Here is an 18,902-nt window from a genome sequence, read left to right as displayed (position 1 = left end):
CCTGGCAGGCTACAGTCCATGGGATATACACTAGGGGCAGTGAAGTTCCCTGGAAAAGTTCAGTCTTATGCCTACACTCTTAGTAATGTCTTACCATCTACAGCGAAACCCTTGATGTCAGAGATGTCCTGGAGGCTGAAGTCTCAAAAGAAGGCAGAGCCCTGGATGAGTTCTCCAGTCCTCCCGGCAGCAGTGGGGAGAGCATGGACAGTTGGTCCCAGCTCGCCAATGAGGAGGACAACCCAGACGACACAAGCAGCTTCCTGCAGCTCAGTGAGCGATCCATGAGGTACCTGCTCTTTAATTGACTTCCCAGGGAAATAAGTCTCAGCGCAGATTCCAGAAATGCATTTTAAATCATTCTCTTCAAAGGATCCCTAATAAGAGCAAGAAGGAAAGCTCCTGCTAGGATCAAGTGCCTGCCTGTCATGATTTGTGCTGAGAGCTCTTAATATCCAGTTACGGTTTCAATTAGCTCGACCGAGGTTGAGAGTCATCCATGTTCCCTTCTCAGCTAGTGCGTTCAATTATGTGACAACTGTGAGGTTGGTTTGTTTGTTTTAATGAATTGCTATTACAGCGGTGCGTTTGATGTTTGATACTTTCTTTCTGGTTCGTTTGTGTTTCAGACGCGAGACAGGCTGGGTTTACATGAAGCAAGTGTTTTCACACTGTGTTGTGTTTTTTGGACTGACTGTTCCTCCCTTTCTCTGCCCTGCCCTCTGTATTGTTGCTCTAGAAAGCTAGACAGGACCTTAGAGAGATTAGAATTAGGAGAACCTAAGCCACTCAGGAGACATAAACTAAAAACTAGTCCTCAGTGAGGTGAAAATGAAAAAATCTTCACGTTTCTATCCCAAATCTTGTTTGATACCAGGCCAGCAAGTCTAAAGACTTTCCAGAAAGATCAATTGGAAAGTGGCTTCAGTTGCATCTGAGTGTATGCCTCCTGGAAAGGTTTTTCTTTTTTTCCTGCAGTTCAGTCTGTTTCGACTTAGAAAATGTCACAGTGTTAAATGATTTATCGAAAATTTCAAACACTGGTGGAAATGTTGCAGTATAACGATAAAAAGCAAAGAGAATTTGAATCTTTGGGTTTACCAGAAGTTTAGACAGCTAATTACCTCCAGCATAATGTTTGAGTCATCAAATTTCAATCAGTGAATACATTCAGTACCCCCACGTGAAACCCAAGACAAGAATTTGAAATGAGGGGGTTCAGTTGTTTATTCATAGAACTCCAGAGGGAAGACCATTCCGTTACACAACACTCCAGCACACATCCTTAGAAAACCTTACTTGCAAGAGAAGTCATTGGAAATTAGAGAAGGTATGAGAACACATGGTGAGTTTGGTGAAACTGGATACATTCCATTGTGCGAGTACAGACAACCTAAAAATGGGCTCAACTCTTCTGTGATTCAGTAAATAGATTCCAGGCTAGTAACTAGACCATATGTTGATTGTGCAACCCACAAAAAAATGATATGATATATAATTCCTCCTGCTCTACACAGGAAGTATCAGATGTGGCTCCTTCTCAAAGATTTTAAGATAAAGGAGCTATAAAACTTTGGCATTACCCAACTTTGTACTTACAAATTCTGTAGCCCCTTAGGAAAAACAAAAAAATGAGACAAGTGCATATCCTGTGGAATATGCCTCAGAAAAATCCCCTGAATGGCAAAGGGAAAACCCTACTGGTTTCTGTCAAAAGCCAAGAAGCAGGAAGATCTCCCCCAAGCTAGCATTCTCAGAAGTATCTTAGTGTCTGGAGGTATACCCAAGAAGCCTGTTGCTGATGGATAAACATCCTCACTGTTACTAGAATGGGGAAGAAAGGGGTTATGCTGATTGTCACCCACCAGGTGTGATCCACCAAGTCTGAGCCCACTGCAGAAATTACAAAATACTGATGATGAGGATGATGGTGGTGAGTCAAAAGAGTCTTTTATTGTGTTTTCCCCTGATTTGGTCAGAAATAGACATCAATTTAGGGGTCCTAGACACAAAGCAGTGATCTCCTGGGGATCAAAGGAAGAACCTCTTAGAATGGTGGAACATCAGTGTCGGCAGTGTGGCCAGGAGGTGGAGACTGGCATTAATATGTAAACTTTTGCTTTGTCAGCAATGGCAACAGTAGTGCCACTAGCAGTCTTGGCATTATGGACCTGGACATTTATCAGGAAAGCATGCCATCTTCTCCCATGATTAAGTAAGTAGCCGCTGAGATGCAGTGATTGTGAGCCCGCTACTCTGATTCCATCTGGCAATCCATTTTGATCATTCAGGTTGTGCCCGACCACCGGCTTCATCATGTCTGTCCTACCAAGGTTCCTGGAGACGTGTGGTTTCATGTCACTGGAGTAAGAACTCAGGCGTGCCGTAGCCTCACCCTACCATCAACCGCTTTCTATATTTCAAGTCTATCCCTTATACTATAATCGTTTTGGATAAAGCTTATCCATATATTCAGATATATATGTCATTTTACCTAGATGGATACAGAGAACCAAAAATCCATTTAAATTGTACCATACCAACCAACAAAGGCTATTGTTCAATAGAATATAGTGTAAGAGGCTTTTCCTTTTCTTGTAGAAACCTGGGATTATTGCCATTAATGAGTCTAATACCAAACGGCACTATGATGGAGATAACATCATCTGCTCCCCACATTATGAGACCCTTCTAAAATACCAAGGGAAAAAAGTACAATAAGTAAGGCATGAAATATGGTATATAAAGGGAGAGCAACATAAGGTCAGGACTTCATCTAGAATTTGTGATTGTTCTGGAAAATTAAATGAACCAAAAGCTGTTTTTGACCATTATGACATTATTTGGAGATTTCTGAAATTTCAGAAAAATAAAAATGAGATATAGGGCTAAAGCTTCTCCCTGTTTGATTTTTTATTATTATTATCCATAGCGAAAGCACTTTTATTTCACTGTTTAATCAGTATCCTGCCTGCGGGAATATTCCTCAGTGATTGAAAGCTGCAGGGCATCCTTTCCTGTGCCGCACAGCCAGAACTCGCAGGTAGAGATGAACATAAACATTATCTGGGGTCTGTTTTGTTTTTGAAAGGAGACAAAACAAACAAAACTACTTTGGGGTAAATTTATTTTTCTCCTTCAGACATTTGTTTAGTTGTCCATCTTTCTCCCCAGTATGAGTCTAGGACCCCACAGAATACAGAAAGAGCAAACCAAGACCATCTTTACTACCCCTGTTAGCATCCTGCAGCTTCATAACAGCAGAAACTGTATCTAGTAGCTCATTTCACTTATGTTCCTTGGATAGAGAGCTACCGAAAAATACAGACCCTTTGGGAAATTGGCCATTCTTCCACAAACAAATAGGTGTTCGTGAAAGAACAGTTGTACTTTCTCTGGACGTCAGGAATACAATGGAATTTACTAGCCAGATTTTAGCAGTAACAGAATATAAGGAAGAATCCTCCCGCATAGAGACACATTTTTAAGAGCACCTGCTGTTTAATTTCTAGACAGGACAAAAATACAGGACAATGATGAGTTTCCCAAGATGGCCACTTGCTTTCAGCTGTTGGAACATATACTCTAATTTTAAAATCATTTACTAAATCTTCCCACTATTTGCAAGGCTCCCTAATAAGTACTGACTATAATGAAAATACCTCAGATATTCAACACGCCTATATTAATGAGATCCTTACTTCAGTTTTCAGAGTCGGACATGACTGAGTGACTGAACTGAACTCACTTCGGTTATGAGTCTCTAGTTCTAGACAACCCTCAGCCTGCTAACAATTCCCAATAAAAAGAAAAAGAAAATTTTCAACTAATTGAGATATTTTATTATACAACTTAAGATCTAAAGTTTGTGATTGTGTTTTTTCTCATTTCAGGTCAAAGAACCAGATATATGTAGAAAAATATTTTCTCAGACTAAAATGCAAATTTATGTTGCTATCATGCTATAGAAAAATAATCAATCTTGAGATGGAAATACAAGGTCCTTTAAATGACAAATAAAATGCAGAAGGATAAATCCTCCAATCGGATCTAGTTACCTACTAAATATTTTCTTGACTATTCAAACCTGTGAGGGTTTGTAGAAGGGAGGTTGAGAAGAATTGAAAATTGCATCTCTCAGAGTCTCCCACACCCATCATCTCAACTAAAACTGTGCAATTTATCTGGCCCTCTTTTTAGGGGCGAGAATATCTATTTCAGACCCAGTAGTCCGACGTAACAGCCATGTTAGTACTTCTCTAGTATTCGTTTATTCCACAAAAACCATAAATATATTTCAAGAGCTTTTATATCAATAAGACCCATCACTTCATCTTCCATTTACAGCTCGTTCTTCCTAAACATTACCAACCATATACTGTTGTTCTCTCCCAAAGTGAATTGGTAGAAGAAAAGGAGATTCTTACAGGACAGGCAGAAACCATGGAGGGTAAGCCACTTTCCCATAATTTTGAGACGAAATTTACCTGTGATCTTCCTATGGAAAGTGGAGTAAGGTGGTTATGTCTGTGTTCAGAACATGCCTCTGGAATGCCAGTGGGAACAGCCAGCCACCAGGGGAGCCTGCTGGTGATCAACTTTGACCTGGAGCCAGAGTGTCCTGACACTGAGCTGCGAGCCACTCTGCAGTGGATAGCTGCGTCTGAACTCGGTATCCCCACCATCTACTTTAAGAAATCTCAAGAAAACAGAATCGAAAAGGTACCTTGACCCCTGTTTGGATGTCATAAGGCTTTGTGTTTTTATCCCTGCTTGAAACTGAGTAAATGTCCAGTTGGCCCATTTGAATGTTTTTGTTCTTGACTTTTCACCTTAGAATTTTGATTAGAACTTTGAGGCCTTCCACCTACATAAATGTAATCATGACAACTCTTTGACTGGCAGTTTGTTTCCACTGGTTGGGGATGATGAGAAAGTAAACTGAGGAGACGGAATATTTTCAAAGAGTCTGTTATCTTTAGGAGTGTTTCCTTGCTCTTGAACTGACCTCTTCCTATATTCATTTAAATTAAAAGTAGAGAAGCAAAGATTTGATATATACTAGACCAAAGTGAGGTCACACTGATAATTAAAACAAACTGTCATGGTGTCAAAGAGAAGGCATTTTTCATTCCTTATGGAACAGATTTGCATTGGATGGATTTTCTCATTATTAATCTCCACCTACCAAATATATAAAGCTAAGGAATAGATCTTTGGCCAACATCAAAATTAACAGCAACTGTCACTCTAATTCCTAGTCTCTAAGACCAATCACTTACTGTTATAAAATATCAGTTATTAAAGGTTAAAACAAGAATTCAACTACCGACGACTTCCCAGGTGGCTCAGTAGTAAAGAACCTGCCTACCTCAGTAGTAAATCTCAGTAGTAAAGAATGCAGGAGATGCGAGAGACACGGATTCCATCCTTGGGTCAGGAAGGTCGCCTGGAGAAGGGAATGGAAACCCAGTCCAGAATTCTTGCCTGGACAGAGAAGCCTAGCAGGCTATGGTCCAGGGGGTCCAGGGGGGCACAGAGAACTGGATATGACTGAACTATGAATCACACACACCAATGTTTTCAAGCTCAGTTTCCATAATTTAAAAGTATACTTTTAAAATAATTAAAAATAATGTTGCTCTATTGGTTTTCTATTTCTGTGTTACAAATTCACTAACTTAAAACAGCAACACCCAGGTCTGGTGTTAGAAGTTTGGGTGAATTCCATTCTCTCTACTGAGGAACTTAAAAGGCAGAAATCAACTTGCCAGCCTGACTTGGCACTTATCTGGAAGCCACAGAGAGAAATAAGCTTCCACACTTGTTAGGGTTGTTGTCCTGACTCAGTTCCTTGGGGTTGTAGGACTGAAGTCCATTTCCTTGCTGAAGTCCACTCTCAGCTTCTGGAAGTTGTACAGTTTCCTGTCATGTGGTCCCTTTGTGCCCCCATGCTGTTAGTTTCCATTACTTCTTCTGCACTAACCAAAGAAAACTCTGCTTTTAATGGGTTCGTTCAATCAAATTACACACATTAAGTTCACCAAATAGTCTGCCTTTTGACTAACTCAAAAGTAACCGAAGAATCCCTTTTTCCATTTAAGATAACATTTAAGATATGCCCTAATAAGGGCATTAATTGTCTCATCCTATTCATGGTACTGAGGATTAGGGCAGAAAATTTGGGGAGCTAATTTAGGATACTGCCTATCATTACCACTGTGCATTTTTTTTAATGTCTTATTATTATAAAGTATTTCCACATACTCATTATACTTGTTTCTCAACATCCCTGTGAGAAGAGCAGAATGGCTATTATCATTCCTTTTATACTGATGAACAAGTAAGGACTCAGAGAGGCTGGTCCATGAGAGTCCTCAGATAGTGATGGCTGAGCCTAGTCCTAGAACCTCACTATTTCTACGTATACTTCTCGATAGTTTATCTCTCTCAAGTTAAATTGCCTTGGAGTTACAATCTAGATTTTCTTAAAAGGTGTAACTGCATTTTAATTTTTGTTGCCAAAATCTAGCATCTTGAAACATCCTGAGATGAGAGGTCCTTTACTCTCTGGCTCAGGCTTAAGTACACAGTAGTTAGAATAGCATCTCTCTCCCTCTCTCTTTCTCTCTGTCTCTGCCTCCCCAGACAATGGTCTTGGCTACTGGAAAAATTGAGAAGACTTCGTTTATTTTCCATACACTCGTCCACTTCAGCTTCTCTTTCTAGCCAGTGATTTGTGTTTCTGTTTATGCCTAGGACTGCCTACAGTTCTGTCTTCGCTAAATCTAGATACTACCCCATACTTGGCACACCTTTATTTTCAAGATGATGAGTGGTTCACTGTAATGGTTCACTATAAATTCCCCTCCCACCTTACCATCCGGCCAGCCAGTGCAGAAGGTACAGTGACAGAGTGCTTCAGTTTTGCCCCCTCCCTCCTGCCACACATAATCCCAAGACCCCCTGCCGGGGGAGGAGAACAAAGACACTTTTAGCCAGAGTCCTTGGTTTCCTGGAAAAATGAAAGGCAGGTTGGGTTCTAGTTTTATCTCCAGCCTCTTCCTGAATAAAAGCATTGCATGGTGTATTTTAGATGATTTCTTAATGAAACAGATTTTTATGTTGTTCAGTTGCTCTGTGTCCAGCTCTTTGGGACCCTGTGGAGTGCAGCATGCTAGGCTCCTCCATCTTCTGCTCTCTCCCAGAGTTTGCTCACATTCCTGTCCCATTGATTTTTATACAGTCCATTTTGAAGAAACAGTTTAACACTCTATGTGAATATAGGCCTAATAAATTTTTGTTTAGATGAAAGGACAAGGAATATGTCGCTAACACCTTAATTATGTAAATAATGCTTTGACATATTTATTTCTGCCCAGTGATTTCCAGTTATCAAAGGGGATACCTGTCTTTGCTCATAACAATTTTTCTGTAAGAATAAATGTTCCATTAGTGTGTCAAGATACATTAAATGATGTTTCAATCCTATTTAGCATTACCTCAAGGGACTTATTTCTAAGTAATATAATTTTAGGGACTGAATCATCTTTTTTTTTCTGAGTCAGTTAAAATTCTCTACAGGTAATGGCTTCTCCATAAAAGGGCACTGCCTGTGCTCAGTTCTGTGACAGAACTGCTGAAATAAAGCCAACCCTTATGTAGAATTTTGATATCCTGTCTTTTATTTGGAGCCCTCATTCTGGCTGTCTTTTAATTGGTCAGGGAGTTAAGTGGCCATTTTCAGGTGGTATGAAAGAGAGACTGTGGCTTCCCACCCAGGAGGCTGTGTCACTTGAAAGCAGCAGTGTCTCATTAGCTCCCCATCAGCTTGGAAAAGGTGAAAGAAGGGTCTCTGCTAAGTTCAGCAAGCAAAAGGCAAGGGAGAAAAGGAAAGATATACCCACGGAACGCAGAGTTCCAAAGAACAGCAAGGAGAGGTAAGAAAGCCGTCCTCAGCGATCAGTGCAAAACAATAGAGGAAAACAACAGAATGGGAAAGACTAGAGATCTCTTCAAGAAAATTAGAGATACCAGGGGAACACTTCATGCAAAGATGGGTACAGTAAAGGACGGAAATGGTATGGACCTAACAGAAGCTGAACATGTTTAGAAGAGGTGGCAAGAGTACGCAGAAGAACTATACAAAAGGGATCTTAATGACCCAGATAACCACAAAGGTGTGATCACTCAACTAGAGCCAGACATCCTGAAGTGAAAAGTCAAGTGGACCTTAGAAAGCATCACTATGAACAAAGCTAGTGGAGGTGATGGAATTCCAGCTGAGTTATTTCAAATCCCAAAAGACGATTCTGTTAAAGTGCTGCACTCAATATGTCAGCAAATTTGGAAAACTCAGCAGTGGCCGCAAGACTGAAAAAGGTCAGTTTTCATTCCAATCCCAAACAGGGGCAATGACAAAGAATGTTCAAACACCACACAATTGCACTCATCTCATACACTAGCAAAGTAATGCTCAAAATTCTCTAAGCTAGGCTTCAATAATATGTGAACCAGGAACTTCCAGATGTTCCAGCTGATTTTAGAAAAGGCAGAGAAACCAGAGATCAAATTGTCAACATCTCTTGGATCATAGAAAAGCAAGAGAATTCCAGAAAAACATCTACTTCTGCTTCATTTACTACACTAAAACCTTTGACTATATGGATCACAACTGTGGAAAGTTCTGTGGAACTGTGGAAAGTTCTTAAAGAATTGGGAATACCAGACCACCTTACCTGACTCCTGAGAAACCTTTATGCAGGTCAAGAAGCAACAGTTAGAACCAGACGTGAAACAACAAACTGATTCCAAATTGGGAAAAGAGTATGTCAAGGCTGTATATTGTCACCTCCTTATTTAACTTATAATGCCATCATGAGTAATGGCAGGCTGGATGAAGCACAAGCCAGAATCAAAATTGCGGGGAGAAGTATCAATAACCTCAGATGTGCAGATGACACCGCCCTTATGGCAGAAAGCAAAGAAGAACTAAAGAGCCTTTTGATGAAGGTGAAAGTGAAGAGTGAAAACTCCAGCTAAAAACTCAACATTCAAAAAACTAAGATCATAGCATCTGGTCCCATCACTTCCTGGCAAATAGATGGGGAAACAATGGAAACGACAAGAGACTTTATTTTCTTGGGCTCCAAAATCACTGCAGATGGTGACTGCAGCCATGATATTAAAAGACACTTACTCCTTGGAGTAAAATCTTTGACAAACCAAGACAGCGTATTAAAAAGCAGAGCCAACAAAGGTCTGTCTAGCTAAAGCTATGGTTTTTCCAATAGTCATGTATGGATGTGAGAGTTATACCATAAAGAAAGCTGAGCACTGAAAAAATGATGCTTTTGAACTCTGTTGTTGGAGAAAACTCTTGAGAGTCCCTTGGACTGCCAAAAAATCAAACCAGTCCATCCTAAAGGAAATCAGTCCTGAATATTCATTGGAAGGACTGATGCTGAAGCTGAAACTTCAATACTTTGGCCAGCTGATGCTAAGAGCCGACTCATTGGAAAAGACCCTGATGCTGGGGAAGATCGAAGGCGAGAGGAGAAGGGGACGACAGACGATGAGATGGTTGGATGGCATCACTGACTCGATGGACATGAGTTTGAGCAGGTTCTGAGAGATGTCATGATTGAATACAGAAGCATCTCATCTGTCTCACCACTGCTTGTGAACTTGGCCTTGGAGTGGAAGGACACCTAATATCAGCTTATAACTACCTGCAGTCTTGTTTCAATTCAAAAGATGAATTCCAAACATTCTGGGTGCCCAAAGTACTGTCACTCCTCTCCAGTAAATGACACCTTTATTCTCAGGCTTTCCCTTTTAGTGTTGCATCTAATTATTAAAATTCTAGATGCACTTGAACATCATACATTCAGGACATTCATCAAAAGTTTATCAAATATGTACAACATGCCAACATTGTTCGAGGCTCTGGGGACACAGGGAACAAAAGAGGCAAGATGTCCTACCCTCTGGGAGTTCATATTCCAAGTTAGGAAGGGCCCAGGGCAGGGAGAAGGTAAACCAAAGGAGGCTCAGCTTGTAAAGACCAAACTTGAAATGTAATGGGATAGGTAATGTATACCTACCTACTTTCCTTATTCTGAATAAGGAAAAATGAGAAACACACTGAAACAGTACTTTATGCCCTGCAAACCATGAGCCAAATGCAAAGAGTCACCTGGGACACTAACTTACAACTCACATCTTAGGCCCCTTCTTGGATCTCCCTTTCTAAGAGTGGGGCCTAGAGATATGCTTTTTTAACATATTTGTTCAAGTATGATGATTCTGATGAACACTAAAGTTTGAGACTCCCTTCTGTAAGAAATGGGCTTTCCAGGTCACTCTAGTGGTAAAGAAGCTACCTGCCAATGCAAGAAACATTAAGAGATGTGGGTTCGATCCGTGGATGGGGAAGATCCCCTGGAGAAGAGCATAGAAACCCACTGCAGTATTCTTGCCTGGAGAATCCCATGGACAGAGGAGCCTGGAGGGCTCCAGTCCATGGAGTCGCAAAGAGTCAGACATGACTGAGAAACTAACACTTACATAAGAAATATCTTGAAGGAGTGGCAGGATTTGAGGTGGCTTTTAAGTACGCTAAATTCCAAAGGAAAGATTGCTGAGAATCATAGCACCTGAAAATGTAAAATACAGTTTATAAATTTAATTCATAGTGACCTTGACATCAGTTGTAACTGATTTACTATGAGGCCAGTCATCAGCTCATTCTGGCTCCCCGATTACTGAATTTAAATACAAGTAAAAGAGCTGGAGAACAATAATACATTGCCTCCACAAAGCAGAACAATTAGTTAATTGATATCCTTTTTTTAAAAAAATGGCTTTCATGATTTTTCCCCCCTCCATGAATTAAGTTGATTAAATTTAATTGATGTCGAGGTCACTGTGAATTAAATTTATAAACTGTATTTTAGATTTTCTTCCTCATCATTAAGCTCATTTGGGGAATTACATCCTTCTCTTGAGGGCAGTGCATAGAACAGAATGTCCTAAGAGGAAATAGATGTATACGTACCTTCCTAAGAAAGTGGGTGTCAGAAGAAGACTCGCTTCTCCTTTAACGTCTTACTCTTTTCCACAAGCAAAGTAGAGGAAAGGGAATGAGAGGGAAAATACTGATGGCGTTTACTGTCAAGTTAACTTTCCCCAAAATAGCACACTTGAAGTCTCAGTTTTGAAAACGCTACCTGACAAAGGAAAAATAAGGAATTAAATATTGTCTTAGTCCGCTTGAGCTGCTCTAATAAAGTAACACAGGCAGTGGCTTGAACAGCAGACGTTTATTTCTTAGCGTTCTAGAGGCTAGAAAGCGTGAGATCAAAGTGCCAGTAGGTGCATTTCCTGATGAGGGACAGCTTCCTTTCTGTGCTGTCACATGGCAGAGAGCCAGCTCTGGTATCTCTTCATCTTCTCAGAAGGGCATGAATTCCATCCCGGGAGCCCCATCCCCATGACCTGGGGGATGCTTTTATGGCCCAATGCTCGAGCCAGTCAAATCAAACTCTTCTCTTGGGATGAACCAGGCTTTGGGGTTTTCTCAAGATCCCTGGAGAGTCCCAGGGTACAGCCAAGGCTGAGAATCTCAACTCCTACAGGCCATAGTTGCGCGAGCAATATAAAGACCAGCTCACTTGTGCTTAATGAACTGGACCGCCTTAGGACAAAAGAAGGTAGCTGCTTTCAGAAATCTACGTTGAGTGTTTCCCAAAAAATCTAAACAATTTGCAACAGCTCCAATAGATTCCTTTCGATCCCTGGATCAGGAAAATCTCCTGGAGAAGGAAATGGCAACCAACTTCAGTATTCTTGCCTGGAAAATCCCGTGGACAAATGAGACTGAGGGGCTACAGTTCATGGGGTCACCAAGAGTCAGACACAACTTAGCAACTAAACAACAACAACCCGTAGATCCCACCATATGATTTTATAAACGAGTAATCTAATTGACCAAATGCACCTGAGAATATAAAAGGTACCTACCATGTGATACTTTCCTTCAAACAGGTTTACAACATACCATCACAGGATGTAAATTCTTCTAGCTTCCTAAAACGAAACATTTGTTCAAGGAAATGGCAACTGTGATACACAGGAAGGGAAACTAATTGTTATTAATTGTGAAATGATAGAAAATGAAAATTGTTTATTTTTGTCAGTGTGTTGGAAAGGAAAACTCAGATCCCTGACATCCTAAAGCTGATTAACGAGTCCATAGCGTGGACAGACACAGTGAAAGATATAGGGACAGCTGCTAAATAGAACACAGTTTTTAAAGACTGTAGTAATGAACTGCAAGTGTCCTTTTCTGGTTTATTTACAATCTTAGCTTCATTTTTGTCTAGAATTTTTTTTTAAATAAAGAAAGAAAAGAAAGTGTAAGACCTTCCTTACTCATCAACCCCACCGATGTTTCAAGGTCTTAATGTCTGAGATGAACCCATCACAGACTAAAAGCATGCTGTATTTAGTGGGACCAGATCATTTTTAAAAATCACTTTATTGGGATGTGCTTAGCCGTTCAGTCGTGTCTAACTCTTTGCAACCCCATGGGCTGTAGCCCACCAGGTTCCTCTGTCCATGGGGATTCTCCAGGCAGGAATACTGGAGTGGGTTTCCATTTCCTTTTCCAATTTCTTGGGATATCAACCTGACTTTAGAAGTCATGAGACAGATTCTAGCATGTGGCCATTTCACAAACTACTGATAGAGTATCCTAGTTGGTAGGACATTTTGACAATTTGGGGTCAGTTCACAACAGCCTGTGGCCATCATCACAGACCACAGGGGGAAACCCTGCTTCAGCAGGCCCAAAATAGATGGAAAGTAGCTAATATTGGAAACCTTCCTTCAGACCTTCCAGAAAGGTCTGAAGCAGATAGCCTTCTGGGAAGAGTGTAGCCAATATTGACATCTACTCTGTAATTTTCATTCTCTCTCAAAGCAATGACTGAGATTAAAGTTGAGAATAAGATGGTGGCCCAGAAAACTAGAGTGTACAGAAAGAAAAAAAAAAAAAGTGCTGAGACTGTTTATATTTCTTTGTACTTTATACTACATCTTTATAAAACATGCTAAAGAAGAGAAAACACCCTCAAGGGATAAGTCTGGTCTAAGACCGCTGAAGACCCAGGAGGAAAATCTTGACGAGAAGTCGATGAATTATTAACATGAGCCTCTCTCAGTGAGACCTCAGAAACTTGATGTTCAAACCTTCTGCACTGGGAGCACCTTTCTCCAGTAAGAACTGGAAAAGTCTGATTAACAAAATCATGCAAAGACATCCTAGCCTTTCTCCCCTTTTTCCTGAGGCTGCATGTTTTTGCCACCTAGTCTAATAGAAAAACATGCATGCCTGTTATCTTTCATACACACCAACATACAAGTAACAGCTCACAAAATTGTTTTTATGCAGCTCCATGAATTAACTAATAACCACCTAGAGTGTTCCTCTTTCTGACAGTGTTTGTGTTCTGAGCAAAGTCTTAACCTAAAGGATTAAGTTCTCTAAAATTTCAGGAGTCTGACAGACAGAAAGCTCAACAGAATTGTGAGGGATACCGGACAACTAACAGTCTGAAATTCTGTCACTGAGCCTGATGGAACTGATTGGAGCTAACCTTCCAGGGCTGTTGTAATGACCAGTGAAGAGGGGTCCCGGTACCCCACCTCCACAGCATGCATGCCCACTCCCAGTCACAGGTGATGAAACACCTGCCCCATGACCATCTCTGACTTTGCTCTTTGCCCACTACCATGGCACCAGTTCAGGCTCTGCCTTTGCTTAGATTCTCAGCCTTGACTCGTTTTTTGGAGCATCCTATCAGTAGGAAATTATTGAGTAAGCAGCCCCAAGATGTGCCTGGTAATTTTTTAATGGTGTATGTGCAAATGTGTAAAACCCAAGAATGAATATTTAGACAAGGTTCAGCTTCAATGGTTCTGGGTGTCACTCCATATTTCAAGTAGTCTTATTGATCATTTTGAATGCATTTGATATATTTGACTCACATTTGGGTGTTCTGCCTTCTGCAGATATTTATTGAGTCCCTAGTAGGTGCAGGCACAAGATATTGAGTTGGGCAAACAGTTCATTCACGTTTTTTCCATAAGATGTTACCAATATTAAGTGATTAAGGACTTCCCTGGTTAACTTTCAGTGGTTAAGAATCCGCCTGCCAATGCAGGGGACATGGGTTCAATCCCTGGTCTGGGAAGATCCCACAGATTGCAGAGCAACTAAGTTGGCACACCGTAGCTACTGAGCCTGTACTCTAGAGCCTGTGATCCCCAACAAGAGAAGCTACTGCAATGACAAGCCCTCTCACTACAACAGAGTAGCCCCTGCTCGCTTCAACTAGAGAAAGCCCACGTGCAGCAACAAAAACCTGGTAAAGCCAAAAAAAAAAAAAGTGAGAGGTAGTTGAGATGGTGTCCTTTCCCAGGGAGATTTACAGTCTATAATACTGTTGCCATCAGCTTCCCACTGGTCTCCCTTTTTGCATCTTCCTAAAACTCTTTGAGATGATGTTTATGTTTCCATGTATTAAAAGTTAAGCATTTTATTTTGCAGCCTCTTTATTCTGATTAAGCCAACACAAGGCAAATGAGTACAAAAAAGCACTGATTTCTGTAACTGCAGAAGCTGGTGCTGTCACAGCAACTGGAAGAAGAAACATAATTTAATAGTAGCTCTCTGGGAAACAATTTCTCAGTAATTGAAATGAATTAGCAAATTCAAACTGAAGGGGGCGGGGGAAGATCAGAAAAAAAATAGCATTCCACTTTCTGACTCATCTTCAAAGTCTGAGCAAATGTGAAATGAGCAGGGCAAAGAAATTCTAGAAGGAAACATTGAAGAAATAGTAACTAAAGCACATCTCTCATCTTTTTAAGAAATAGATTTTTCTTCCTCAATAAATGAGACTAGAGTCCCAGCCTTTCCTTTATCCCAATGTTCCAAATAAATATTAGTGTCTTGTTATCCTACCTTGAAGAAGGAAATGGCAACCCGCTCCAGTTTTCTTGCCTGGAAAATCCCATGGAGAGAGGAGCCTGGCAGGCTACAGTCCATAGGGTTGCAAAGAGTCGAACACGACTGCAGTGACTTAGCATATTCTCCTACCACCAAAAGGCATGGGGTACTGTAGCAAAAAGAGCTTTGGGCTGCAGTGTCAGAAGACCATGCATCCTGGGACTTCCCTGGTGGTTCAGTGGTTAAGACTACACTTTCCAATGTGGGTTCCGTCTCTGGTCAAGACCCCACATAGCTTGTGATCAAAAAGACAAAATGTAGACAACAGAAGCAATATTATGACAAATTTGATAAAGACTTTTAAAATGATCCACATTAAAAAATGAAGACCATCTTACTGCCAACTTTTCATCTCACAAACCCACAATATTTCATCTTTAAACGCCTGCTTTGCAGGGTTGTTGATAGAATTAAATGAGATTACATGCTTGAAAGGTACTTCCTACAGATTTTGGTTAATAGTTGTTACTTTTCTTTATACGTATCTGACTAAGCAGTTTGAGAGGACTTCATGCTGAGCTTTAGGCTACAGTTTCATGAAGGGGACCATCTGTAATGACTTTCCCATCTTCCAGTGCTCCAACTCAGCCTGTAGTCAGACACTTTCTAAGTTCTGGCCAATTGAAAATGATACCATTAGCCAGGTGATGAGTCTAGGATGTTTCCTCAATCTTTCCTTTTCCTGTTCCAATGGAAAGACAGTGTCTCTTGAGGAGGGAACTTTTCAAAGTGGAATGAGGAACCAGTAAGTAAAACTACCCAAAAGTTTGTTGTTCAGTCGCTAAAGTCATGCCCTACTCTTTGCGAGCCCATGGACTGCAGCACGCTAGGCTTTCCTTTCATTCACTGTCTCCTGGAGTTTGCTCAGATTCATATTCACTAAGTCAATGATGATATCTAACCATCTCATCTTCTGTTGCCCCCTTCTCCTCCTGTCCTCAGGCTTTCCCAGCATCAGGGTCTTTTCCAATGAGTTGGCTTTTCACATCAGGAGGCTGAAGTATTGTCCTGGAGCTTCAACATCAGTCCTTCCAATGAATATTCAGAGTTTATTTCCTTTAGGATTCACTGGTTTGATCTCCTTGCGGTTCAAGGGACTCTCAAGAGTCTTCTCCAGCACCCAAAATTGTAATACAATTTATTTGGCCTAAATGATACATCCTATGAAAGATTGTGTATGACACTGATAGAAGGGACTGGGAACCATGCTATACAGAACCATTAGACAGAGTCTAACCCAGAGAAAGGTGGATCTGAGGGAACTCTTCAAATACCTAAAAGATAAGATGTTGAGAGAAGAATTCCATGTAGACTCTCAAAATTGGTGGATGGCAACTGCTGTGAGGAAAATCTCAGTTCAGTTGAAAGAACCCTCTAATAATCTGGACTGTCTACAAAGAAAGTAGACTGCCCTGAAATATAGTTCCCTGCCACTAGAGGTATTCAAAAATAGCCTGGAGAGCCATTGGCTCTGGTAGAATGGTTGAATGAGATGACTTTGAGGATCCTCTGTGATATGTGAGTCCTGACTCTCTGCTTTTCTCTAGTTTCTAGATGTCGTGCGGCTGGTCCATCAGAAGTCCTGGAAGGTGGGGGATATCTTCCATGCAGTGGTTCAATACTGCAAGATACACGAGGAGCGGAGGGATGGGACCCCAAGTCTCTTTGACTGGCTCTTGGAACTGGGATAAGGCAGCAAGTCTCCTGCAGAGTATCCCTTTCCTTCTTTCCAGCTTAGATTACAGTGGTTTGCTCTAAATGCTCTAAACTTTCTCAAAACATCACATCACATTAACAGAGCCAGGAAAAAATCTGCTCCTCAAGTCTGCTGCACATGGAATAAATCTGAGGGAAAGCAAAATATAGGTCTGTACAAATCAACACAACCTGTAGGTGAGTTTAAAAGAGCTTGTGTTAGAATGGCTGGAGAAACAGAAATTGTGATGGGCCTGAATGGAAAACTTAGGGCTAGGCCTAAACTCCAGGAAGTTGCACTTGCATATTTTTAATAACATAAAATGTCATGTAATATCTCCAATTATGTGAATCAAGTGGAAACAACATCACTGGTCAAAATCATTTTATAAACTCTGCTGTAATCTTTATTTTACTTTTTTGAGCAGATTAAAGGGTCTATCAGCCCAGGTAAATATTTAAGATACAGGTGAGAATTTTCCAAAATTTTAATATAAAAGCTTTTCAGTTTTAGACCATTATCAGTGGATATTAACAGAGATGCAAGGATATATCAGTGTTGCCTATAGAGGTGAGTTCCTTTGTTCACTCTAGCCCACTGATAAATATTTCATATCTCCCCAGCAATGTCTTGAGTTCCCAGCTAATCAAAAGATTCTTGGTGTTCAGCTGAGAGAGAGAAAAGTGGAAGATTGTCTTATTTCCATCTGTTTATTACATGAGTGACATGGTTACAGAACTCTTACTCTATGGGAAAGCTTTCCTACTAAAGAGAGTCTTTGGAGAGAAAATCTGCTTGTATATTAAATTATATAAAATATAAACTTTGATTTTTATTGTAAATTATGAAGAGACTATCATAAATAATATATCAAGTTAGCCTTAGAGGTTCATAAAATATGAAGAGATTATTAAGTTGTATATTGACACTTGAGCCCTATGATTTCATTATAAACACATTGGTACCCGTATGGCAGACCTGCTAGTCAGATGACATTTATAATATGGATGCAGGGTTTGACATTTCCAGATACGATCATATACTTCCTAATTTAAGGATACTGGGATTTAATTTCTGAAAAAGAAAATATTGTCACATTGAAGTATTTTAAAAACAGAGATTTACTTTTTTGAAAGATAAACGTATTTAACTTCTCCCTAATAGGTCTTTTTCCCCTTCAGCTAAATGAGCTAGACTGGCTTTTATTTTCTTGAATCAAAGAAGTGTTTATTAAAGATTTCCTGAAATACTATGCTTTTACACTATTTTTAAGATTGTCAAATAATTTTAAATGTGAACAAAGTCCCACGCCATTGATGCCAGCTTTCTGTGTCATCCATGTTGACAAGAAATTGACATTTCTTGAAATGTCAAAAAAAAACTTTATTGGAAGTCATCCTCCCTACCACCCACCCCCAGAATCCTTTCCAGGACTCATTAGGCATTTACTATAGAAAAATAGTCCAAATTTGGGTTATATATTTAATTGACATGTTATACAAATACCAAACTTGAACATTTATCCATCCTCTCAAAGTGAAAGTTCTTTGTGATACTAGATGGAAAAGGATATGTTTATTTTTTAAACAACCCCAGAAGATTGTAATATTGTGTGTAGACTTTTGTTGTGCTTGAATGTTTACTTATCCTACAAAGCACAAATACTGAATTATAACCATGTGATGAAATATATGTTGTATCTAAAGTTGCAAAGTAATCAATAAATTTTTGTTGCCAACTGGTTGATCATTTTTTTCTCCCAGAGCTTAAGTGCCTCATAGGAAAAGTAGTCACAGTGTGATTGGATGAAGGTAGATTTATCTCTTATACAACTTCACTGTCCCACTTTCAAGTTTTGAATAAGCAGATATTCTTTGACTGAGTTGTTGGGATCAGGAGTATTTACATAAACCTGCACTTCTCAGGCTTAGCACCGCTGTCAGGTAAGCCTGGATGATTCTTTGTTGTGGGGGCGGGGACACTGTCCTTCATGTTGTTGGATGTTTAGTAGCGCCCCTTCTCCTGACTTCTACCTACAGATGTCGGTGACTATCTACCCCCAGTTATGACAACCGAAAAAGTAGATCCTGGGGGGCAAAATCACCATTGGTTGAGGATCTTTGGTGTAAA

At 40.2% G+C, this 18,902-nt stretch overlaps 1 protein-coding gene across 1 annotated transcript in view; it reads left to right on the top strand.

The window, feature by feature from the left end:
• SPHKAP (SPHK1 interactor, AKAP domain containing) overlaps positions 1-16,767 on the top strand; it is a 138,294-nt gene extending 121,527 nt beyond the window's left edge. The window contains exons 7-11 of the mRNA XM_052653484.1: positions 104-289; positions 2,129-2,215; positions 4,398-4,450; positions 4,538-4,722; positions 16,624-16,767. Of these exons, the coding sequence (XP_052509444.1) occupies positions 104-289; positions 2,129-2,215; positions 4,398-4,450; positions 4,538-4,722; positions 16,624-16,767 (655 nt within the window). The remainder of the gene's footprint in view (positions 1-103; positions 290-2,128; positions 2,216-4,397; positions 4,451-4,537; positions 4,723-16,623) is intronic.
• Positions 16,768-18,902: the final 2,135 nt, after the last annotated feature.

This window comes from Budorcas taxicolor, chromosome 2, assembly GCF_023091745.1.
Source record: "Budorcas taxicolor isolate Tak-1 chromosome 2, Takin1.1, whole genome shotgun sequence".
Taxonomy (NCBI): Eukaryota; Metazoa; Chordata; class Mammalia; order Artiodactyla; family Bovidae; genus Budorcas; species Budorcas taxicolor.
Note: the sequence above shows the minus strand (reverse complement) of the source record. Positions and strands in the feature narration are given on the sequence as shown.